A 22,911-nucleotide genomic window follows, 5' to 3' on the forward strand; every position below is an offset into this window, starting at 1 on the left:
ATTTCCACTTGATTTCGAACTTTCGCGCAAGTCGGTAAACATTATAGGACGGAGATAGATTGGAAACTGACAAGAGTAAGCACAGGTGACGGACCGGTATCCATGAGGCCTTGGCGGCGTTTTTCATGGTCACACCATGTGTGCAGTGCCCACTCCGCCGAGGAAGTGATGTCATACTTGTGAGCCATTGCTAGGGCCCTTGCATTCTACATAAATAGAGGTAGTCATCACCTGCCCAAATTCTTTTTCTAGTGTCCCACCTTCCTCAGTTGATCTTTTACTACCTTTTGATCTCTGAATCTTCCAATATCACCTTATTTCCTGTAAGTGATATTGTACCATATCACTTGGGCAACCTCGGAGCAGCCGCTCGGCGATATGCCGCCAATTGTGCACATTACGACTTCTGATAAGGAGCACTGACTGGTAACAGATCTCTTTTCGTCACCTCCAGGCTTTTATACTACAGAAGTCCTGCAAGCATGTCTTACGCAGAAGCTGCGGCCAAAGGCCCTAAGCAAACACCAGAGGAGGTACGTGTCCTACCTTCAGTTTCTCTTGCTTCCCATGAGGATGCTGCAAATCTGAAAGACGATATGACTGACAGGCTCTGATGTAGGCGTAAGTTATTATTTAAAAACTGGTCGAATTTCTGAGTTTTATTGACCGACTCCACAATACAGTCGCGCCCCTAACCCACCACGAACCTATCTGAGTGAAACAGCGGAGAGCACGGCCTCCCTAGTTGACGTCGACTCCCCGCATGTGGTTTCAGTGGACTCGGATTTCCTCAGCCAAGAAGTGAAGACCACTACTCAGGCTGATCGCTTAGAAAGAGAGGCACAGGAGAAAGAAGAGCGGAAAGAGCGGGAAAAGGCGCAGAAGGCGGAAGCGAAGGCGGCGCGCGCCGGCCATGTCGCCAAGCGTAACCCTGTCTTCCTCGGAAATGCCGTGCTGTACGCGCTGGTTGGTGCTGCGCTCGGATATGGCGCATACAGGAAGCATGCCGAAGGCAAGCTGTCGTGGAAGCTTGTTGGTACATGGTCTGGTATCGTCGGAGCCTTCAGTACGGTGGATTACTTTGTCAGCAAGTAAGTTTTCCAGCTTTCTTCTGAGCCCCGGCATCCTGCGACATGGAAGGCATAGAAGAGATTTTGGGCTAATTCGATGAAATTTAGGTGGCTGCTACAAAACAAGTACCCTCCTAAATAGGCTTGAAGCACAGTGGATATGACATGAGCAGCGGCCCAGAGCTTCTTGAGTTCATTTCTACATATGGAGTTATAATTGGGTGAGCCAAGTGGTTTTACATGAATTCCAGGGGGAATGGAGTTTGTAATTCTTTCTTGTCATATTGTAACTTATTTGAGAATATTAACCTACTCGTCTCACAAGTTGAAGTCACATAATATATATCCATTATGTTTGTGATGGTTATGGCACATGCGCTAACATGCTGGATGAAAGCAATATAGTAATATAGTCACTGTGAAAAGCCTCATCACATCACATGTGGAAGATTAAATTATAAACCATGGGCATTATACTGATAGTTGCAACTTTGCAAGGTCTAGATAGTGATCAAAGTAGAGAGGTACCCGCCTTTCAAGTAGTGACAGCTCATATGTCAGAGGCGGTCAACGACGTCAAATTCGTATCCGCTGCAAGAACATGTGGCCTCGGCTTTCCACAATCATTGGCATCGTTGGAAGGATATCTTGAAGTATAACTTCTTCCCCGACACTGATTAACGCTTTATTGTTGAATTTAATATCGAACATACGTCTGGAGAGCATCGCGTCTTTTTGCTCAATCATATGGAGTACATCCTGTTCTACTCGTGAAACCATATACAAACAAACAGCTCTCTTCGATAGCTTCTGCGAAAGCAATATGGTGTGTGAATCTTACCAGCCATCGATAGAAGCGCATGGTTGATGACTGACATATGACTCCCAACATGAATCACAGAACTCCCTTTTCAATTCAGCACTCAAGCAGTCTTCTGCTATCCGCCGCGATCTGGACACATTCTCTCAGTCGCCCGCAACAACATCTGCAGCTTTACAAGGTACGGCTCGAGGATATGCGCTCCCATGTCAGATTGGGTACATGGCTACAAGTTCACTGCTGAGCGTATCTCCTATTATTCTGCGTGGCTTGCTAATGCGCGGAGTATTTAGGCCAGATTGCAGCTTCCTTGGCGTTGCTATCACGGACCATTGATGACTATTCCGCCTTGTCCAAGAAGGAACTGATACCTGAGAAGCAAGAAAAGGCATTTGAAAGAGTCAAAAATTTTCGCGCGGAGCTTGCGGATTACAGGACACACTTTGATCAACTTCGAAAGGAGCGGGAGGAAGCTGTAAGCTCTTCATATTCAAGCCCCTCCCCCATTGTATACGAGTCCTGGCAATTGCTAACTACGGTGCACCGGTGGATAGCAATCGGTGACAAATCGCCACGAGCTTCTTGGCCGACGACCACACCACGCTGCGACTCCCGAAAACCCCTACGCCCAATCTTCCCTCCCGCAATCTTCGCCTTTTGCAAACGCCTCGTCATCCCGCTCAGGTCTCAGCTTTGGAGCTTCACCGGCGGATTACAACAGGGAGACGCATGCGCTCCGAGAGCAGTCCTTCTTTGCCAACACGAACTCGCAACTTGATGAATTTCTCGATCGAGGCCGCGCTGTTCTGGCAGACCTTGGGCAGCAACGCGAGGTGCTGAAAGGCACGCAGCGCCGACTGTACAGTGTTGCGAATACCCTGGGTGTAAGTGGTGACACGATTCGAAAGGTCGAACGAAGAGCAAAGCAGGACAAGTGGATATTTTGGGGTGGTATTCTCATCTTCTTCCTCTTTTGCTGGTTGGTTTTACACTTTTTGAGGTGAATTCTATGCTATATACTCATTTCTCTGGGACTGTTTCCTCCTGTATCATGCATTTTTCTTGCTTCGGTTGGGTTTGAAAGCGCAGGCGTTCTGGTTTTCCTTGGTCTTGCTTGCTTCCGATGTATGTTTGTCAGGTTGCAGCAGTCAAGTACTTGGCGCTATCGTGCTCAAGTTCTCGAGTTTCATCTGGGGTCAGTTCAATATCAAGAATGACGTACAAGGAAGACTATGTGTTTTCGTCCATACTGAAGATGCGCAATAGAACTGCGGTCGCAATATACAATACGATTATCGTACGAACGGATAAAAAGGGCGGAAGGGATGTGGTCAATGTTCCTTCAGGCCGCTGCTGTGGCATGGACGGGCCGATCTCCAGTTTGCATTGCAATATGTCTGGTCTCGGCTCTCTGACCTCAGACAGGTAATTCCTTTCTCCCGGTGCTACCGGATGAAAGACCCTGCAAGGTATCCAGCAAGACGCTTGAATGCATAATCAAACATCTTTGCCTGCGATTGATCTCACCGGACTTGCTCGAAGGAACCCGGTACCAATGAATTTAGTCCAAAGAACGGGTAAATAACCCACACAAGAGACCACGCAATGGGACCATCAGGTTGAAGTTTGTCAATGACAGGGCAACAACAAATTAGTAAAAGAAATATCTGTCAGGACCTTCTATCATCTAGAGATAGCTATGGTGAAGAGAAATAACGTTTCCCCAGAATGTCAGGGCACCTAAGTTAAATAATCTCCATGTGACACACGAAGAAGTTCCGCGACACGCCGTGGGGATGATCGGAAACGGAGCGACTTAGCCGCCCCAAAATCCTTCTCACCGGCAACCATCAACTCGTCCTTCTTCCTTTTCTTTCTTCCCTCTCTTCCCCATCCAGGTTACCTCCATCCTTCTCTCTACTCAAGTCATTTTCTTTTGCGGATAGATCAATTTTTGTGTTAGGATCACAGACAAAATGTTCGCTGCTCGTCAGTCCTTCAATCTCCTCCAGAAGCGGGCCTTCTCTGCCTCTTCCAGCCAGGTGTGTACACCGATCCTCCCATCGCTCGGCTCGGTACCTCGGAGTTTTGTCAACGTGCTAACCATGTCCATTTCCATCTTTAGGCCTCCAAGGTCGCTGTCCTCGGTGCCGCTGGTGGCATTGGCCAGCCTCTCTCTCTTTTGCTCAAGCTCAACCCCCGTGTTACTGAGCTTGCTCTCTATGACATTCGCGGTGGCCCTGGTACGTCTCCGGACATCCGAAACGAGCATTGCCAAATCTCCAATTTTCCAGTATTCTAACTCGATGATCTTTTCGACAGGTGTCGCTGCTGATCTGAGCCACATCAACACCAACAGCACTGTCACTGGCTACGACCCTACTCCCTCTGGTCTCCGCGATGCTCTCAAGGGCTCTGAGATCGTCCTCATCCCTGCTGGTGTTCCTCGCAAGCCCGGCATGACCCGTGACGGTATGTTCATTGGGCTTCTCTATGCGAACACGATTACTGACGCTGCAATTGGCAGACCTCTTCAACACCAACGCCTCTATTGTTCGTGACCTTGCCAAGGCTGCTGCTGACGCTTCCCCGGAGGCCAACATCCTGGTCATCTCCAACCCCGTACGTGTCCTGAGCAATGATGCCTAGATTAGCACTAATGTCACGGCCAGGTCAACTCCACCGTCCCCATTGTCGCTGAGGTCTTCAAGTCCAAGGGTGTCTACAACCCCAAGCGTCTCTTCGGTGTCACCACCCTCGATGTCGTCCGTGCCTCCCGCTTTATCTCCCAGGTCAAGAAGACCGACCCCGCCAACGAGGCCGTCCCCGTTGTTGGTGGCCACTCCGGTGTCACCATCGTTCCTCTGCTCTCCCAGTCCAACCATCCCGAGATTGAGGGCGAGACCCGCGATGCGCTCGTCAACCGCATCCAGTTCGGTGGTGATGAGGTCGTCAAGGCCAAGGACGGTGCCGGTTCCGCTACCCTCTCCATGGCCATGGCCGGTGCTCGCTTCGCCGAGTCCCTCCTCAAGGCCTCTCAGGGCGAGAAGGGTGTCATCGAGCCCACATTTGTTGAGAGCCCTCTCTACAAGGACCAGGGTGTTGACTTCTTCGCCTCCCGCGTCGAGCTCGGCCCCAACGGCGTTGAGAAGATCCACGAGGTTGGCAAGGTCAACGCCTACGAGGAGAAGCTCATCCAGGCTGCTCTTACCGATCTCAAGAAGAACATTCAGAAGGGCCGTGACTTCGTCGCTCAGAACCCCTAAATGGCTTTCCCCATAAGTGTGAATTCTTCTGCAGCTACGTTCCTCCCTGTATAACAGTCACTTGTGTACTTTGTCATTAGCCTATTATTCCCACCTTTTCTATATGCTTCGCATCCCGCATCGACTTTGATACCGGTTGAATGCAGCTGCAGAGTTTGAAGCATTTCTCTTCCCTTGACGAGGATTTGATGACTGGCGAGAACGTGACGGGAAAAGCAGATGACATTGTATTTCCTATAAATGAAAACTTTAATTTAATTTGTTTCTGAATTCGTTCTTCGCTCGTATTCATTTGACACATTTGGCTTCCCTGTGCAAGCCAAGTGTCCTTAGAAGGATTGACTCACGACAGTCTCGCTAGGTTTTCTCAGTCTCAGGCATCTCTTCCTGTCTTGGACGAATAACTGTTACGTATCATTCGCCAATCCTGCCGTATCATAAACTACATCGCAGAAATGGAAACACAAAATGAGAAAGATCAAACAACATGTGAGGTGAGATAAAATCAAACCGAAACGATCAGGAACTGTCTCGGGGGCAAAAGCAAGGGTATTCCTGAAAGACCATATCACCAGGGAAGCAAGGAGAGAAGGAAAGTTCATCAGCATAGTGAATTCGACCTGGATTGTCGTGTTACGTATAGCTTCGCATAGCGTCCATGTAGCCGGTTCCGCCGCGAAGGTCATGGTCGAAAGTTTCGGCCACTTCAAGGACACGTTTGATGTGTTCCATCGATAAGGGGGTCTGTTCGTTGACTGCTAGCGCTTGAGCCGTGCGGACGGAGTTCTTGATCTAGAAGGAGTGTTAGCAACAGTCGATATGTGCTTGGATTGTGACGGGGAAGCAAGGTGACTTACCTGACGTCCGTTCAGATTGTGACGCGCCAGCGCATCAAAGTCCTTGTCAGTGAATTTTGCAGTCTGTACGCCCTCTTTAGCCTGGACCTTTTCCAGGAACATTTTCCAGACGCTTCTCTTTGCTTTGGTTGTAAGGTCTCCGTATCGCAGTGCGACATGGATACGAGATTGGAATGCGTCGTCGAAGGTTTCCACTCGGTTGGTGGTCAAGAAGAGGATGCCTTGGAAGTATTCAAGGAGGCGGAGGAAGATGCTCACAAGTGCGTTGCGGTGGATATCATGGATTGTGCGTTTCTCAAGGAAGATATCGGCCTCGTCCAGCAGAAGGACCGCGCCCCATGAGTGCGCGATGTCCAAAATCTTGTTGAGTTCCGCTTCCAAAGTCCTCGAGTCGGTTCCGAGTTCTCCGGCGCTGACCATGTACAGAGGCCGTTTTAGCAACTCGGCGATACCTTCCGCAGTCAGAGTCTTGCCCGTGCCGGGTGGTCCATGGAGCACGGCGACGAGTCCTTTGCCCTTGCCCTGAATGACATCGTCGATGTTCTGCGCGGCGCGGAAAGTATGCGACTCCACAAGAGCCTTGACGATCGACTTTTGATTGTCGGGAAGGACAAGAGAGTCAAAAGCGTCCTCGTTCCAGTCGATGTCGCTGATTCCAGAGATGCTAAACTCCAGCCACAACTTCTCGCTGAAGGCGAACCCCAGAACGACCGGACTTGCAATGAGCAACTCCTCTTCCGTGAATTCACGGTCAGAGGGGTCCTGTACTTCGTCTATCTTCTCTTTTTGGATCACATTCCCATTCTCATCGAGCTCCACTTCCACAACACGAGGTCTACCGTCTTTGTCTTGCACGACTTTGTATACAATTTTGGGGTTATCAGGGTCTCGACTGTCCTGATGTGGCTGATCCACATCCGAATCAGACATCCCGCATTTGCATCCGTCATCGCTTGCATCGTCATCTGATGCACCTACAATATCAGGGTCCTTGGGACGAACAGTGCTGATTGGGTAATTGGGGTTGATACGACGATGGATCGCGGGGTCAATCATGACTCGGCCATTGATGTTGACTTTGATGACTGTCCGCTTCTTCTTGTAGAAGGCCATTCCCTTGTGGAAGCGGTAATTCATGCCCCTCAGTGCCACAAATTTCTTGCCGCGCTCGATCAGCTTGGCCTTGACCTCCTCGGCCTCCCTGTGGTACTTGAGCGGATAGCAACTGAGGCTCGTGATTTTGCGAACGCCCTTGAAGAACTCTACTTCAGCGGCCATTGTTCCCATGCCGAACGACTTGCCGTCGTATTCCAAGTAACGACCCTCAATGCTGTACCATTGGCCTTTCATGAAAGAGGATTCTTTAGTGGCGTATTCAATTTTGAAGGCACGGGGCTCGTCCTGATTGCCGTAAGTCGATGTATAGGCGATGGTGTTCGGCTTGTACAGTGCCCACAGCAGATCGAAGGTGATCATGTTCGCTTCCAGCAAAGGATACAGAGTCTTTTTCGTCTCTGCGTAGTCAGTGTCCAGATACTTGATGAGAACCTTGAGTTGCGCTGCTTTGAGATCCGCCAGCTTCCTAGCCTTCTTCTTCGTTTCTTTCTTGGCCTGCTGCTTCAGCTCCTTCATGTATGCCCGAGTCTCCTCGAGATACAGGAAGAGCATGTTTGGATCGACAACGGCAGTCTCCTGTACCAAGCTCACGCCCTTGACACCGTCCATGACTTTAGCCAGAGCGTCCCGCAAGTGTTTGCTCTTGATATCGACGACGGTTTCCAGGTACTTGTTCTCCCAGTCGAACTTGCGCCGAACCGTAAAAATATACTGATCCCACTCATTCGCACCGGTATCATCAACAGTCTCTGTGAGCTTGTAATTATGAATCGTATTGTCCCACACTGAGAGGGAAGAAAACGTCAGCACATGTCGCCCTCAGACTGGGGAGACGAGTGTACGCTCACTCACATTGATCAACCCGCTTGAACGCCATCTTTGAAGCAGCTTTCTTTTTGTGCTTAGATTTCTGCAGGTTGCCCTTTTGACCATCCGTCAGGCCGTCGGCCGCGTGTCTCTTCCCGCGAGCTCTGCCCCAGCGCCCATCGCCTAGTTTGCGTCCGTCGCCGAGTTTGAGACTCAGAGCCGCCATTTCTTTTGCCAGTAACAAAGCCAGGTCATCTGGATTGGCCTCAGCCTCTTCTTCCTGCTGATCCTCGGAGGAATTTCCCTTGGTTCGCTTCTTGGCCAACCTCTTCGCCTGGAGCCTAGTCAAAAGCCTTCTCAGTGTTTTTTCATCCAGGGGGTCATCATCTTCGTTATCATCATCACTGCCAGAGTCTGTATCCGAAGCTACTTGCTGGTGGGACCGAGACTTCCTTCTCCGGTTACCCTTAAGGACCTTCTTGGCTTTGTTCCTTGTCCGGTTTCTTCGGTTCTTTCGAGCTGTCTCTGATTCAGACGAGCTGGACAGAGCGTCGTCATCCTCGGAGCCAGAATCGTTGACACTAGAGCTGCTGCCAGAGGATGAAGTTGACTCCGAGGTCGTATCCTCGTCGGGCGTTGACGCCGATTTATGGCTCTTTTTCTTGGAATCACGTTTTCGACCGGTGATGTCCGACTCTTTCCCAGAATGTTTCTTGCATGCGGTTTTGACGGAGGCATTTTCCGTAACAGACACAGATGGCTTTGTCTCCGTCTTGACGCCATTGTTGTCGATGGAAGGCTCTACCTCGTGTTTGGTATCCAAACCAGTATTACTGGTGGCGTTGGAATCGGCCATCGTAGCGGAATGCTTAGCTTGGGCCTCTTTAATTTGGGGCGGGTTCCGCAGTGGAGCTTCGGAGGGCGGCGCGGTAGAGTGGGTGAACGGCCCGGAGCTTGGGTCGGTCGGGGTGTCGGGCACTGAGATCAATGATGGGGAGCTTGTGGAGCTAGGGACAACGCTGGGGTCAGTTGACATTATAGATTAAATCGTAGAGCCGTTGCTATCTGCCTTTGTAGCACGATCAGCACGATCGAAGAAGAAAAGAGAACAGTTCCAGGCTGGAGGTAAAGAATCAAGAAGGAAAACAATTCAGAAAGGAATAGTGAGCTAGAAATACTTTGATGAAAAGAATGCATCCGTGACGTACACTGGGAAACCAAGACGAATGTCCTTAGAACACGGAGCGCCTTGCGTCCTTTGGCCCTTCAAGATTGGCTGACGGGAAAGAAAGGAGCTTTCAGCTTTGTGGCGGTGAGGATGACTGGTACCTTATGGCTTTAGGATGGGTTGATATAGGCTAGCTGGTTGAAGTTGTCGTGAAGTGTGAGTTAGAAGTGACAAAGGAGCTCTAAGACAAGGCGAAACAGGGCATGGAGCTGGATGATGAGTGAAAGGAACTAAATAAAGGAGAAGATACAGTCAGTACATAGAGCTCTAGAGACAATGCCCAGGCAGGAGACGGCCGGACAATCATCTAAGAAAGAAGCCAAAGACGAAATGAAATGAATACTAAGGTACCTAGGTACCTAAGGTAGGTATCTACTGCGTACCTGAACTGTTGGCGATGATTGGGGGTGGGTGCCTGGTGAGCCTAGTGGTGGCCTGGGGCTGCAGCTTTTTCTCTAGGCTGATAATCCCAGCCCTGTCACTGCGAGGCCTTCAGAAATGGACCAGTTGGCCAACCTCGTTTGCCTTCAGCCCCACGGAATCATTGAAGAATAAATGCACCTGATTTGTCCCGACTCCAAGGGAGAGTGAGAGCAAAATCACGACGGACTAATTCTCAGTGGACAGTCATCCAACGAGCCAGTCTCGTGGACCGTCATCAACCAAACTACAAATTGAGCTCGCTGACCAAATGACTCTCAATACAGTAGCTCTGTCAAGAAACGAAGCGCTTGCTGCCTGCCTATCTGCCTAATCGCCTCTTCATCGCATCGTATCAACGCGCTCCGAGGACATTCCTAATCAGTCGTCACCGACTTTTTCTCGTTGGCTCTAAGCGACCCAACACTATCCATTATTCCGGTAGCGTGGGAGAGAACAGCAGAGACAACAGGGCAAAGGACTAGACCATCTGCAGCTGTCGATCCTATGGTTACACAAGGACTCGATTTCGTGGGTCTTGAGTCCAGGAAAGACCATGCAAGCAGCAAGTCCACAATGAAACCAGACTACAGAGTGGATTCCATCCACAACTGTCATCCCATGTACAGTCAGTAGGATGCACGAGTAGGCTGGAGCTGTTAGTGGGTTTCGGTCCTCGTGATGGTACTTTTGCTCACTTAGGGTAGACCCATCCTAGCCCCGTACGATACTGCATTGCCGCAGACTTTTGTCCTTCACAATAAGCAGTCAGTACAAAAGAGAATGGGTAGTCGTAATCTAGCACCGATCTCCTTATTATCGATGGACGACTAAGAGTAGATGTTCAAAACATAAATGATGAGCTTGGACCATCACAGTCACATCATGGAACTTTTCCCGATGTCAAGGCTGCAGCCTCACTTTCAATCGAGATGATCGTCACCAGTGGAAACAAGGAATCCTCGACGGGCGGATTGGAATTCGACCAGGATTGTTCGAATGTGATGGTCGCCAAATTCTCTATAGTTGATGCATTTCCTGCTTGCCGTGGTCACAGAATGTGATAGCTGTGTTGTGGCGCGGCCAGGATCAGCGCCATGGCCGTTTCAACGAACGAGACCAGAGAGGATTCGTGTTCTAGACAAGTCGCAGGAAGCGAGTGATTAAAGTCAGATAGATATGTAAACCAGATCTCAGATCGCGAATCACTCAAGGTACCTATAGTTGACTTGTAGGAGATGCCTCATATTGAGTGCCAACATACAATGATACCAACAATATGTTGACGAACTGGAAATCTGAGCAGCACTGAAGATTGCTTCTCGATGAGCTGTTTCTTCGGCCTCCCAACCATCGCGTTCACATTGTAGTTCTGAGAGCCCGGTAAGACCGCAAGTGTACATAAAGTGAAAAGAAGCATCAAAGTTGCCAAATTTGGAAATGAACTTAAGCAATTCTATATACGCTATCTGCTATGCTATCTAGACAGTATGGCTTATTGAACCGCAAGACTCATTGAGAACAAGTCCCAGGAAACACAATGCATACAGAGAAGACACTCAGCATTCAGTTGATTGATGAACACAGAATTCTCTCACGCTTGCCAGAATTTCACATGGTCCAGTGAATGGAATCCACACAGCGATAGAGAGGCCAGTGTTATACTCCTGCTGTCTTGAAACTCACATAAATTCCCTATCCTCCTCCCTGTTCTTGTCTTCACATCCATCCTCCTTTTCGCTTCTCAATCCACACATCTACCCTCCACAGTCACTGGTCTTTGGTTGAGACCACTCTACTGATAGAAAATCAGCCCTCCAGCAATGAATCTCGGCACCTCCTCCCCCATCGACCCCACAGGACCAGTCCTCACAGTTCGTAACTTCACCCCCATCAACACCGAATTGAACGTCGCTGAGATCAAGATTGAGAACAACGAGTCAATCAACATGCTTCCCAGAGCCGCAGAGGTAAGCAGAACATCCCCCTCCAAAGAAACGCAGCAACCTAACACCACACAGGAACCACAGCCAACCTCGGCCCCAGCAACCGCGACACCTCGCAAGCGAGGCCGGAAGAAGGCCGCGGAGGGCGCAGACGACGATGCAGACGCAGACAGCCCCGAGACCCCAACCAAGAAGGGGAAGACTTCGCCCAAGAAAACCTTGGGTGCTATTCCGACCTCCTTGGAATCAGCCGGGTTGGCCGACAGGATGGTTTTGCGGATGAGAGACGAGGAAGGCCGTAGCTGGACTGAGATCACCAATACCTGGACGAGTATGACTGGTATCAAGGTTGAAGGGAGCACGCTGCGGAAGCGCTACACGGCCATGAAGGCGAATTTCGTCTCCATCAGTGCAGAAGATGTAAGTGACCTGTCCAGGTGGAGCTTGATTTTGTGTCCTGTGGAAGAGACTGAATGAGTATGTGCTTGTCTGCTTAGGAAGCCAAGATTCTCAAGGTGAAGAAAGAAGTTGAGGAGAAATTCGAGCAGGAGAAGTGGCAAAAGATCGCCGAGGGTGTTGCTGCGGATGGAGGGAACAACTATCCTGCGAATGCGATTCAGAAGAAGTTCAAAGAGCTGAGCAAGAGGGCTCAAGCTGCAGCAGCAGCTCAGACCGAGGACTGAGAGATCGCTCTTGCGGTATGGAAAGCATGGCTAATTGGGACTTGCGAAACATACTTTTTCTTTTCAGTTGATTCGGCCGAGGGGTGGCTCAAAGGCGTCATGGGTGTATAGATACAGAGAATGGAGTTTCACTTAGGATTTCGTGAATCTCAGTGACCAGTGACAAGCATCAAAAGAACAGGCAGATGAAACTTCGTTATGGTAGTTCGAGGCCCGGCTCAACGTGATAACCATATACACCAGATACCCCAGACAATTCAACCAACAAAGAGGTATCTATTCTGTGCCAGAGAAAAACAAAAAGAATCAAGGTAGCCAGTAAGAGGACTCGCTGCAAAAGTCTAACCCGCCTCCAGAGTCTTACAGGACACTCACTTCCTGGCGCCCGTCACGCATTTGCCAGCCTGAATCGCCATTTCTTGGATCATTCGTAGATTCATCACTATTCGTGCGTGTCGTTATGGTGGGCCGAATCTTCGCTCCGACAAACCCGCGTCGGTCCCGCCCTGTCCGTCCGCGTCCGAGCCAGTTGTGTTTGAGTGCTTTGCTCAGAGTCTCAATCTTCTCTTGTGCTTGATCACCTGTGTGCACACTGGCTAGGACACTGAGACATTGTAGCATCCGCCCGACCGTCTCAGTAATAAGCTGGGAGGTATCTGCCGTATGCGAGGCCCTGTGAATGATGGTCGCGCGTTGATTTGGAGATGAGAAGGACTGGAAGATAAGTTGGTCCGGATTGGACGAGGTATTTGATGCAGCACGGCTCCGATTGCTCATCGAGTCAGAGGAGTAACTGCCCGCAGCATTGAGGAGCGTAGATGATTGAGAACTGTAGCTGCCAAAGCCAGCATCGAGAGAAGCGGCAGTGGCAGGTCGGCCGCTGTTGTTACTGCTCTTTGTTGTGATGCTGAGAGCAGACGAGCCCACATTGATGCTATCAAGACTCAAGCGAGAAAACGTAGCTTTCAAGCCTTCATAACGTTTTAGAATGACCATGTCACGGAAGGCCACCAGGACCAGATGTCGAACTTCGAGCTCATTTTCAAAGTCCTTGCCGGTCGGTACAGAGTTCCAGAAATCCTTTGCTTCCCGTAAATTCATCACTGAACCAGCGCCTCGAAATTCAAGATCGAGAGGTAAAAACACAGCCTGGATAAATGGAAGAATGGTGCCAAAAACCAGTAGCCATATCTGCACCAAATGAGGGACCAGCTTCTCGTCAGGCACTCCGTTCAGCGTATGATTTAACGAGGAACATCCTGTCTCAAGTAACTCTCGTAAATCGTCGACAATGGCGGTTGGCGTGCGCTTCTGCACGCAGCGTTGAATGTGAACAAGAACCAACTTGTTCAGGTCCTCAATTGCTATACGAACGTCCTCACCATCAAATATAACCAACAGCTTCGCCTTCAAGAAATCCCAGGCATCATCGGGAGTCATATTGTGGAGTCCAAACCCCGACAAAGTCTCCCGAAGGGCAGCTTCGGGCAGGATTCCTGTCGAGTTTCCAAGGGACGACGGCACCGAAAAGACAGCTGGCGTAACGCCATTAACCACCAAGTCTTGCTCTATTTCCTCCCTCAACTTCTCCTCTTTCTTCTTTTCGCGAAGCGCCCGACCACCGTGCAGGAGGTCCAACCCACCAACAGTTTTGCTGAATGTAGTCGACCCTGCGTTGGGAGACGCCGGGGTGAAGGAATAAAGAGATTGTGGTGCGTTGGGATCGGATGGTTTGGAATTGCTAGATGCCGAAGATAGGGGCAGGTTGTAATGATCGTCTCTGTCTTTCAGTTTGAGTTTCTGCCTCGACAGGAAATGATGCTTATGGGCTTTGTCCTTGTCCTTCTCCTTCTCGCTGGCTGTCTGCCTGTCAGATGGTACTACCGTACTCACAGATGCATTAGATAAGCTATACATCGATGAGTTCGAGGGCTGCGTATCCGTTGAGCCGCTGACGATGCGTGACAACCCACTCGAACCCGGAAAGCCCATCTTGCTTGGCGACGGTATACCCTTATCTTTCCCGTAAGCATCCTTGTCTCGACTGATCCCGATATGCTTCGGCTTCGAAAACAACTTCATCTTCGGCTTATCGCCCTTGTGCTTCTGCTCACGCTCTGGCTGCGCCTGGTCTCCAGGCATCCCAGCTTGAAGCGCGGGTCCCCGTGGAAACACCACGTTGGCAGCTGTTGTAGCCGCAAGAGCATTTCCGCCAACAATGCCATTCTGATATGCTTGCCCTGAGGTAGCTCCGGAGCTAGGGGCTGCCAGCACTGGCTGTGGCGGTGGGGGAGGGGGCGAGATGCTTCCACCCCTTCGGGCCTTCACCCCATCATCAGGGCCCTGAATGTTGCTAGGTAATCGTTTCGGCGGGTGTTGCACAGTGGAGGACTGCTGCTGCATCGCAGTCTGCGCTGCGATTCTCGATGCGGAAAGTGTGACATCTGCTAAGGATGCTGTCGGGAGGGATGGCTCGAAGAAGCCTTGCGAGTGGTGTCGTGGCCGATGCCTCGACAGGTCGGGCGGGACGACGCGACCGGAGGGCTTCCTGCTGGTCATCTCATTCTGGGGCATCAAAGATGAGGCGGACGGGCGCCTGGAGTTGTTGTCTGTGGTGCCACTGCCGTTGGTGCCGACCACAGCAATCGACGAAGTCCGGAATATCCGGGGAGAGGACGTGCCTGGCGCAGCACCGAAGTCGTTGAGGGAACTCTGAATAGCAGACACAGTGGTCACATTGGATGCAACTGAAGAGGCATCACTCCCAGAGGAGCCAGGTCGTTCTAATTCGTCGTCAAAGGATGGGCGCGGTGGAGCTGGGGACCGGGAAGAGGAGCGCTCAGGTTGGATTGGAGAGCGTAACATCATCGAGAGGACGTGTCCGGAATGAGAGGAGACGAATCGTGTTTAGTCAGTAAGCAATTTGGGCATCATAAATGTGCCCCCATGATCCCCTTCCAGGTAGTTTTCATTCGCAATCTTTTGAGTCCTCAATATATGTAGGTACCTGGTCCAGATCAGCACCGAGAAATGATGGACAACGCCCATCATCGTCGATCTCTTCGTCGCCTAGGCCTGAGCTGCACTTGAAACAACGCCGCCTTCTCATGTTGGCCCCGCCCGCCCAGCAACTCTCTTTCCTTTGAATTTCCACCACCCCGCGACCTCACAGTTCCAGGTTCTGCTGAATTAAAATTTGTCTCCAAAAAATTCGTTTTCGAATAAACACCAAGCAAGAAGACTTTCAATTGTTACTATCATCATCATGGCCTCGAACAATTCTTCTCAGCAAGTCCTCCGCGCCGTCTACGAATCTCCTCGGCCATCGACAAACACATTCGAACACCAGCTTTCCTCCCCCCATCCTTCTTCCGATACCTCAGCCGAGAACACGAAAGTTAAGGTGGCTTATCTCTCCGAACTCAGAAGCCTAGTACCCAAGTTACAAGACGAAATCAATGTCTTTCTGACGGAGCGAATGGAAGAGGATAAGAAGGAAGCGGAAGCGCAAGGACGTCAATTGTCTGAGAAAGAAGCCAAGGAAGAGGAGAACTACGGTGAGGAGGTGGTCGAGGAGGATGCTTAAAGCTTTTCTTGCATGGACGGTACTTTGGTCCGTGACTTAGGGATGGATCTCTTCGCCAGAGCCAATCTTCCGTTCTGCTACACAACGAGATCAATTCACGACACCGGCGATTGATTTGGTTCAAAAATGTTCAGTCGAATCCTTGGATATTTATTCTATCCTGGGGTATCACATTGCTCCCGCCATATCATTCACATTTCCACCCTTCGCATTGAATTGAGACGCACCAGAAAGAAGGAACAAAAGAAAATGCAGTTCGATGTGGAAAGACCACACAAACATTCAACTGTGCAATAGAAATAAATTTAGGAAGCGATGGAAGCTTTGCGATTAGCACAGCCAAGATGGACAACAGTATTGCTATGAAAGTCAGTGAGAGTCTGCGGAAGACGGAGGGAAAACCACCACAGTGCTCGATGGATTGAGAGACTTACTCAGGGAAGACATTGATCACACTCCCACCAAGTCGCTTATGGCAAATCCCACAGATCCTTTCTTCTGTGATTGTGACATGCCTCGACCTCGACGACTTCCCGTCACCACCCTCGCCGACCAACAGCTGCGCTTGCGTCTTGATACTCTGCGACTTTTGCAGGTTGGCAACAATTCTGGACTCATTGAGTATAGAATTCGCCGCCCGCATACGACCTTTGAAATAGAATTCCAGTTCCTTGACTGGCAGGGTTTCCGGAATTAGTTCCAGAGCCGAGTTTGGAGGAAGGCGGGATCCATGTTTCGCGAGCACCTCTAGCGCGGGCCCGTATCGTGGTTTGTATCCATGGGGCGGAGACAAGTAAAGAGATAAAAGGGTTAGGTAAATGGAAGGCTTTTCTCCCTTGAAATCCGGAAGAGCTATACTTTGTATAGCCGTGGTCTCTGTGCTCGTGGCGTCTTCGGTCTTGTGAAGGTGGTTGCAATACCTGCGGACCAGATTTTAGCAGTGACCTTGCTAGTCTCATAAGCAGTAAGGACTGACTCTTCTGCTTTGACATAGTCTTCCAGTTTGAACACGTATATCTCTAGCGCTTGTCTGTGTTGTCCCATCTTACTGAAAACGATCGCCCTTGCCTCGAAAAACTCAGGATCTGTAAAGATAAGTCAGACCAATGTATGTACCCTGGCCAAGGGCTGGCAAGCCCTGGACTTACCATCTCGATTCAGGCGGTCGAGAATCTTCGCCGGTGAGTACTGAGAGCTTGTCCTGAGCATGTCCAGCAGCTTGTTCCGCCAATCAATTCTGTCTTCTTCACTGGCGAACTCCCATTCTTTGTTCTTGTGTTCCTCCAAGCGATCCAGGTAAAGGCTCAGAAGGCTCTGGTGTAGATCTGGCGTCATGTCATTCAACTCTCCAATGACATGCTCAAGATACCGAACAGCCAGACGGACATCAATCCCTTTCAGAAAATCTAGTACTCGATGACGAGGCAATGTTTCCGCGTTCTCAGTATCCGCAAGGAAAATTTCCATGCCCAGGTCAGGGTCTTCACGCATTGGCCATTCAGCGAATTCTAGTATCAAATCAATATGTTCAGGAGACAAATTCTGCAGATAGCCAACTGTTCTTTTCGGACCCTGAAGTTGAGACACAGTCTCTCCGTCCACTTCGGCCTGGCCAAACTTTTTCAATAGCTCCAGGGCTTGACGATGCATCTTCTTCCCGTAGAGGAAGTCAATGAGGTCGTTTTGGCGGCCACTCTCCTCCAACTTTTCAATAACCACGTCCGGATCACAAAAATTGGCGATACGGAAGAGGGAGCCAGCAAGAGATGGCGTTGCATACATATAAACTCGGAAGAGCGTTGTGTCGACGAGTTTAGCTTTGGCTCGAAGCCTCTCACCAAAGTCATCTTCGCCTTGATCTTTGTCCATTTCAAGTAACTTCATCACGGAATCCGTAAACTCATCTTTCACTGCATCAGCTGTCGGATCCGTCTTGAGCGAGCCATCGGGGTTCAGGAATCGTTGGAATCGCCGGCGAACATCCGCCAGGTAGGCTTGGAGCTCCCGAACAGCAAGCTTGAGGTCTTTTCCTTCAAGGCGTCTATCGCCTCGAGAATCTTCTACGAGCTTGCTGCGGATGCTACCCGCATCGCTGGCGTCATCCGTCTTCGTTCGAAGGAGGGACCTCACTGAAGGTGTATGCGCCAGCGACCTGGCAAGCGCAGCGTCATCCGAGATAGCAGGGACTGTGTCTTGCCTCTGCTCCTGTTCGGGCTTTGGCTGACTATCCGTCGTACTCGCTTCCGATCCTTCTTGCTCTTTCGGAATGGAGGAGAGATCGCCAGCTATAAGTCGCGGGTAAAGCCGAATGACGGTCTCGGGAGGAGCTGAGATCTCCGTGAAGAGCTCCATAGACTCGAGATATCTTCGGAGAGAGAATAACGTCTGCGCCTTCTCAAGTTTGATGGAGCGTAGCCGACCATATTTGTCTGTGAGAAGTGCATCCTCAAGCATATTAGAGAGGCTGATCGCCTCATCCAGATATCCCTTTTCCACGAGAGCATCAATTTGAGTGTCGTAACTCAAAGCCTCCATTCTCCAGATGATCCGGTCACTAGCAACCAAGAATCCTTTGCCAGCGTGAGCTAAGCTGATTGAGGGTTGAGGGATATGCATGAGACTCGCAGATGGTAATGATATCGATTGGAGTAAACTCAGGGTCTCAGGATTTCGGACCTCCAGCACCCCCTTCGAAGAGTCATGAAGTGCCAGTAGAAAAGGATATGAGTACCCAATGTCGGAAGGCGCATGGCTCCAAGGAATCTGCCTTCTTCCCAAGGAGTTGCCCTCGATGTCAATAAACTGGGTGTTGATATCCTTCGCCAGTAATACTTGCCCTTCGCTTAGCCGAGTAGCCAGCGGTTTCGGAGCAGTTCCGCCAATCCCAATATAACTCATACTAGCAACGCCAACACCGGCCAGACGCCCTGTCTCCTGTCCGGGTAGTCCACCAATGCTGCCCGGTCCGACCAGGTCAGTGACATTTGTGTTCTCAATATCCACCATCACGAAATTCGAGCTCAGCCCAGCGACGACTTTTGTTCCAGAGACCCACGTGAGTGTTTTTATCCCACTAGCCAGGCTCATTTCCGCCGTATCGTTCTCCAATTCCATATCGCGCCATGTCCACAGCAGGATCTTTCTCTTGACCGCCACGGCAAGGCGCGATACGATCGACGGGACGCCGGTCTCGGGGTCGTGAACTATGTTCGAAGTCACAGCAAAGGTAGTCGCGCCTTTGGTCCTCGTAAGCTGCTCTTGGAACTCGTAGGTTTGTAAGTCGTGAATCGATACGTATCCGCCCGAAAGCGAGATGAGAAGCTTGGCCTCCTTGATCAACACCAACTGTTCAACTTTATGCCTGGAAAATTTTTCCAACTCCCGAAGTAGCTCGCTTTGTTTAGGCTTTGGGTTCGTGACGGAGCTCATGGTCGCAGGCCTGCTGCTGTCCCCGTTATTCATCGTACTTCCACCCTCTTCGCCCTGGGCATGATGATCATCCCCCGCTTGCCTGCCATTGGAGACCTCATTGACCCTGTATATTCGCAAGCTACCATTGTTCAGTCCTACCAGAAGGCGATCGCCGTAAGCAAGGACCGACTCTATTTTCGATTTGTCGCGTTGTTTGAGCTCGACGAGCGGCCGAGCCGTGAAAGCGGATAACATGGCTCGGCGGCGAGCTCCTCGGATCGCGCCTCTTCACCTCTGAGGGCACAATTCAAATTCATGTCCAATTAGAAGAAATGAAGGTCTGAGCGCAGCTAAAATGCTGCTCTGGCCATGGTGTGTGTGGTTTGGAGCTACCTGAATTCCCCGGAAACACCATGTACGGTGTATCTACCCTGTAGTGACGCTTGTTTCCCGCCCTCTCATGTGACAGGGGTCACCCTCACCGTCTGCTCCCTCAACCAATCATGTCGCTATAGATGAGCCTTTCTGCCCGCACTTTGTTTGAAGACGTCATAAGGTACCTCAGGTGGCATTGATGGGGAATTGGGGGTTTACAGTCATTATGTGCATTCAGCGATATACAGTTCTATAATAGATGAGTCTTATATGTGACATGAAAACGCCTTGCACTTCAGACGCTTCTGGTATCTGAAGGACTCCCCGGTTGTAGCCGGGTGACCGAGGGACTAGGACGACGAGCAGGGGGCTATGCATCGAGGAGAGAACAATTGAAACAAAACAAAGGCAAGACCACTCAGTCATATCGTGCAGCCCATGAAAGAGTCGGACGAATTGCAACATCGTTACAAACCGTGTGATCCACTGAATCGACTAATCGTTATGTTCGGAAATAGAAAGCCCTGTCGAGTAAGGAAAAGGCTATTGTGAGACGCGTCCATGACAAGACTAAGCTTGCTGGTCTTGACGACCACACATGAGACTCTGGACATTGGTGGGTAAAAGATGAGGCACAGCCTGCGAGAGAACTAAACAAGCCAAAAAAAGCCCGAAGGAGACTGAATCTTTATTTGCACTTCAATGCTTCACTTCGGTGGGAAATTCCTGATGTTTCGCTGAGGTGCCCTTCGCACGCCAAGTGGAGACAGCGGGTATGTCAGCTTTGAAGCGCTGTTCTTCGGTGCCGTATGCACGAGGCGTGAGCTTGATCAACGTATGAAGAGGAACCTCCATCCACGGGCTCTGCTCCTGGGGAGTGTTGAGGAAGTACGCATAGATGCAACGCAAAACAGCCTGGTGAGTGACGATAATGACATTCTCACTGCGCTCGAGTTCCATGATGATTGGCTCCAGACGAATGACAACGTCACGGTAAGACTCGCCGCCTCGGTAACGATAGTTATATTTGTCTTCATCACGCGCTGCAAAGTCATCGGGATATTTCTCTGCAATCTCCTCGTACGTGAGCCCGTCACAGACACCGGAGTCAAGTTCGTCGAGGGCTTTCCACTCTAACTTCTCGTAGCCTGTCTCAGCCGCCAGGTGCCGAGCAGTTTGTATCGTTCGTTTGAGAGTGGAAGTCCAAATGACGATTTTGGCATTAGGAGGAACTCCAGACTTTCGCAGAAGACCGGGAAGAGCTTGAGCATAAGCTTCACCCCGTTCTGAGATGTTGGAGTCTCCGCCAATTTTTCCCGTGAGGTTATATTCCGACTCGCCATGCTGAATACAGTTAGCACCACTCAGTCTTATACATGCTTGGGTATGACTCACGCGAGAAAGCCAAATTGATCGAGGCTTGATATGTAGGTTCTGAATGTAGTACACCAATCGACTCGAAAGATAGTCTTTTATTTGGTTGATGATGACAGTGGAGCCGACATTGATGAGTTTTACATATGTGAATTGCTTCTCATTATCGTCAATGGTTTCGTAAACTTTCTCATAATTGCGGATGCGGTTTCGAAAATCCAAGGCAGCAACCTCAGGATCCTGTCCTTTGTAATCCGGTGAGGTGGTTTTGACTTCGAGGATATTATTCATTATGAGGTCCTCGTCGTCGCATATTGACTCGACAAACAGGGTCTCAATATCAGCATCGCGACAGGTTTCGTAGATCCACCGACGTCGCGATTTTGTGGAGTTGGTCGCATCAAGAATAGCTACAACGCCTTTGCCCGCTTTGAACCAGTTGAGCATGTCTGACAATGCCGCCTCTGCAGCGGCTCTCCTCATTCTCTCCCCTTCAGTGTTGTGAGGGTCAAAAAAAGTAGCTGTTGGCTGCGGAGTTCCCTGTCGACGATAGGTGCCCACATTGAACACTTTGGCTGGAATACCAACCCAAGCAAGATACCGCATAGCTAGATTTAATATCGTCAACCTCCTATCTTTGATAGATAAAGGAATGAGAGTATACCTACCCTTTCCAGCTATGAGACTCTTGCCCCTGGCTGGAAGACCAACCATGACCACACAAATCTTTGTATCATCTGACTATAGATGCGTTAGTTAGTTAAGTGACCGTATGAAAAATTCTATGTTGTCTTTCTGGATGTCTGCTCCAAGAGCACTTTCCGAGTGATTGACACCGGGTAGAAAGAGGGAGGACAAAGCCCTCATAAAGCGAGGGCAGTAAATATCAGTCAACAGAAATGACTTTTTGGAAGCATTGTCCTTGGGTAAGAGATGGATCAAGCTTGTTCTCTGCCTGCGGCACCTCCTTTTCTTTCTCCGTTCAATTTCTCCTGTCACTTCGTGCCAATGCGCCTTGAAGGCAGTTAAAGCCTTGTCGAGGAAGCAAAAGCGACATGACAGATATATGTACACAAGGTCTGCATGGTTCAGGCAGATCCCATACTCCAAGCGATAAACAAGCCGTGACAAAGGCAGCACAAGGAAATAGAAGCACTCACACTGGCAAAGAAGCTCTTGTGGCCAGAGCCTCTCCGATTAGAGCTCCCAGAAGTCATTTTAGCAATCGGGATGTCCTTCTGTTGGAAATTTTCTATATTATGACCCAGCACGCCGGGGGAATAGCTTCTAGCCTCGGCCAAGAGTCGCCCGACCGGACAGACAGCCGAATTGAAGATCGTAGGAATGTCTAGCGAAGCAGGACAGAAAAGTATGGGCGAAATTTTCTTCAGCTTATCGCCTGAGAGATTGATAGTATATTTTCCTCGAATGAGATGATGACAGATCCGGCTGTCTTACAGGGGATTCGTTGCAGAGATCTCAAGAGTTGTAACTGGTTGGATCACATTAAGCCCAACAGTCGATGCGGTGAAGAAGCAGAGGAACAGCACAGACGTCATGCCGCGGGGCAGTGAATGGCCGCTCCGCTGTGGAAGATGAAGCAGAAGTAAATAGACGATCTCTTGAAAGCCCCTTTTGAGGAGTATATATTAATAGGTCGTTTCATCGAGGGAATTTTTCTGAGGCTGAAGAAAGCATGACATCCACAAATGGTACCACGTGATGCTCTCGTTTTCGTCGGGTAAAGTCGCAGCCGTTACTGGCCATCTTCCATCTCTAACCAGACTGAGCAAACGGGCAGGTGACAAGCCTCCTTCTACCTAGGTTCGTGGGCCGTCGAATTTTCGCAAAGCGAAGAAACAAAGTTGCGTTGTCTGTGTTCGCTTACAGTGAGGATTGCGCATTAGGAGTACGATGTACGGACAGGAGACTACAAGATACTCAGGCATGTT

General features: G+C 50.1%; 8 protein-coding genes across 8 annotated transcripts; 4 read left to right on the plus strand and 4 right to left on the minus strand.

The window, feature by feature from the left end:
* Nucleotides 1–482: 482 nt before the first annotated feature.
* Nucleotides 483–2,894, plus strand: CDV56_105184 (uncharacterized protein; the record flags this gene model as incomplete). Its single annotated transcript, XM_026758803.1, has 6 exons — nucleotides 483–533; nucleotides 608–615; nucleotides 684–1,091; nucleotides 1,972–2,108; nucleotides 2,184–2,365; nucleotides 2,445–2,894. The coding sequence occupies 6 exons, from the start codon at nucleotides 483–485 to the stop codon at nucleotides 2,892–2,894; spliced, it is 1,236 nt and encodes a 411-aa protein (XP_026615328.1).
* A 972-nt stretch (nucleotides 2,895–3,866) lies between these two features.
* Nucleotides 3,867–5,156, plus strand: MDH1 (malate dehydrogenase; the record flags this gene model as incomplete). The annotated part of the gene is made up of 5 exons (XM_026759074.1): nucleotides 3,867–3,965; nucleotides 4,016–4,133; nucleotides 4,213–4,362; nucleotides 4,418–4,512; nucleotides 4,563–5,156. The coding sequence occupies 5 exons, from the start codon at nucleotides 3,867–3,869 to the stop codon at nucleotides 5,154–5,156; spliced, it is 1,056 nt and encodes a 351-aa protein (XP_026615329.1).
* Nucleotides 5,157–5,789: 633 nt separating this feature from the next.
* On the minus strand, nucleotides 5,790–8,972 carry CDV56_105601 (ATP-binding protein; the record flags this gene model as incomplete). Its single annotated transcript, XM_026759220.1, has 4 exons — nucleotides 5,790–5,948; nucleotides 6,014–6,919; nucleotides 6,992–7,914; nucleotides 7,982–8,972. 4 exons carry the CDS (start codon nucleotides 8,970–8,972, stop codon nucleotides 5,790–5,792), a joined length of 2,979 nt encoding a protein of 992 aa, XP_026615330.1.
* A 2,435-nt stretch (nucleotides 8,973–11,407) lies between these two features.
* Nucleotides 11,408–12,213, plus strand: CDV56_106007 (uncharacterized protein; the record flags this gene model as incomplete). The annotated part of the gene is made up of 3 exons (XM_026759626.1): nucleotides 11,408–11,554; nucleotides 11,606–11,950; nucleotides 12,028–12,213. 3 exons carry the CDS (start codon nucleotides 11,408–11,410, stop codon nucleotides 12,211–12,213), a joined length of 678 nt encoding a protein of 225 aa, XP_026615331.1.
* Nucleotides 12,214–12,573: 360 nt separating this feature from the next.
* On the minus strand, nucleotides 12,574–15,081 carry CDV56_106088 (uncharacterized protein; the record flags this gene model as incomplete). Its single annotated transcript, XM_026759707.1, has 1 exon — nucleotides 12,574–15,081. One exon carries the CDS (start codon nucleotides 15,079–15,081, stop codon nucleotides 12,574–12,576), a length of 2,508 nt encoding a protein of 835 aa, XP_026615332.1.
* A 397-nt stretch (nucleotides 15,082–15,478) lies between these two features.
* On the plus strand, nucleotides 15,479–15,799 carry CDV56_106271 (uncharacterized protein; the record flags this gene model as incomplete). The annotated part of the gene is made up of 1 exon (XM_026759890.1): nucleotides 15,479–15,799. One exon carries the CDS (start codon nucleotides 15,479–15,481, stop codon nucleotides 15,797–15,799), a length of 321 nt encoding a protein of 106 aa, XP_026615333.1.
* A 305-nt stretch (nucleotides 15,800–16,104) lies between these two features.
* CDV56_106317 (putative vacuolar morphogenesis protein AvaB) lies at nucleotides 16,105–19,465 on the minus strand (the record flags this gene model as incomplete). The annotated part of the gene is made up of 4 exons (XM_026759936.1): nucleotides 16,105–16,159; nucleotides 16,234–16,719; nucleotides 16,776–16,884; nucleotides 16,948–19,465. 4 exons carry the CDS (start codon nucleotides 19,463–19,465, stop codon nucleotides 16,105–16,107), a joined length of 3,168 nt encoding a protein of 1,055 aa, XP_026615334.1.
* Nucleotides 19,466–20,284: 819 nt separating this feature from the next.
* On the minus strand, nucleotides 20,285–22,176 carry CDV56_106578 (bifunctional nucleoside/nucleotide kinase/histidine phosphatase family protein; the record flags this gene model as incomplete). The annotated part of the gene is made up of 4 exons (XM_026760197.1): nucleotides 20,285–20,929; nucleotides 20,981–21,567; nucleotides 21,628–21,700; nucleotides 22,120–22,176. The coding sequence occupies 4 exons, from the start codon at nucleotides 22,174–22,176 to the stop codon at nucleotides 20,285–20,287; spliced, it is 1,362 nt and encodes a 453-aa protein (XP_026615335.1).
* Nucleotides 22,177–22,911: the final 735 nt, after the last annotated feature.

The sequence above is a fragment of the Aspergillus thermomutatus genome, assembly GCF_002237265.1.
Source record: "Aspergillus thermomutatus strain HMR AF 39 chromosome Unknown NODE_69, whole genome shotgun sequence".
Taxonomy (NCBI): Eukaryota; Fungi; Ascomycota; class Eurotiomycetes; order Eurotiales; family Aspergillaceae; genus Aspergillus; species Aspergillus thermomutatus.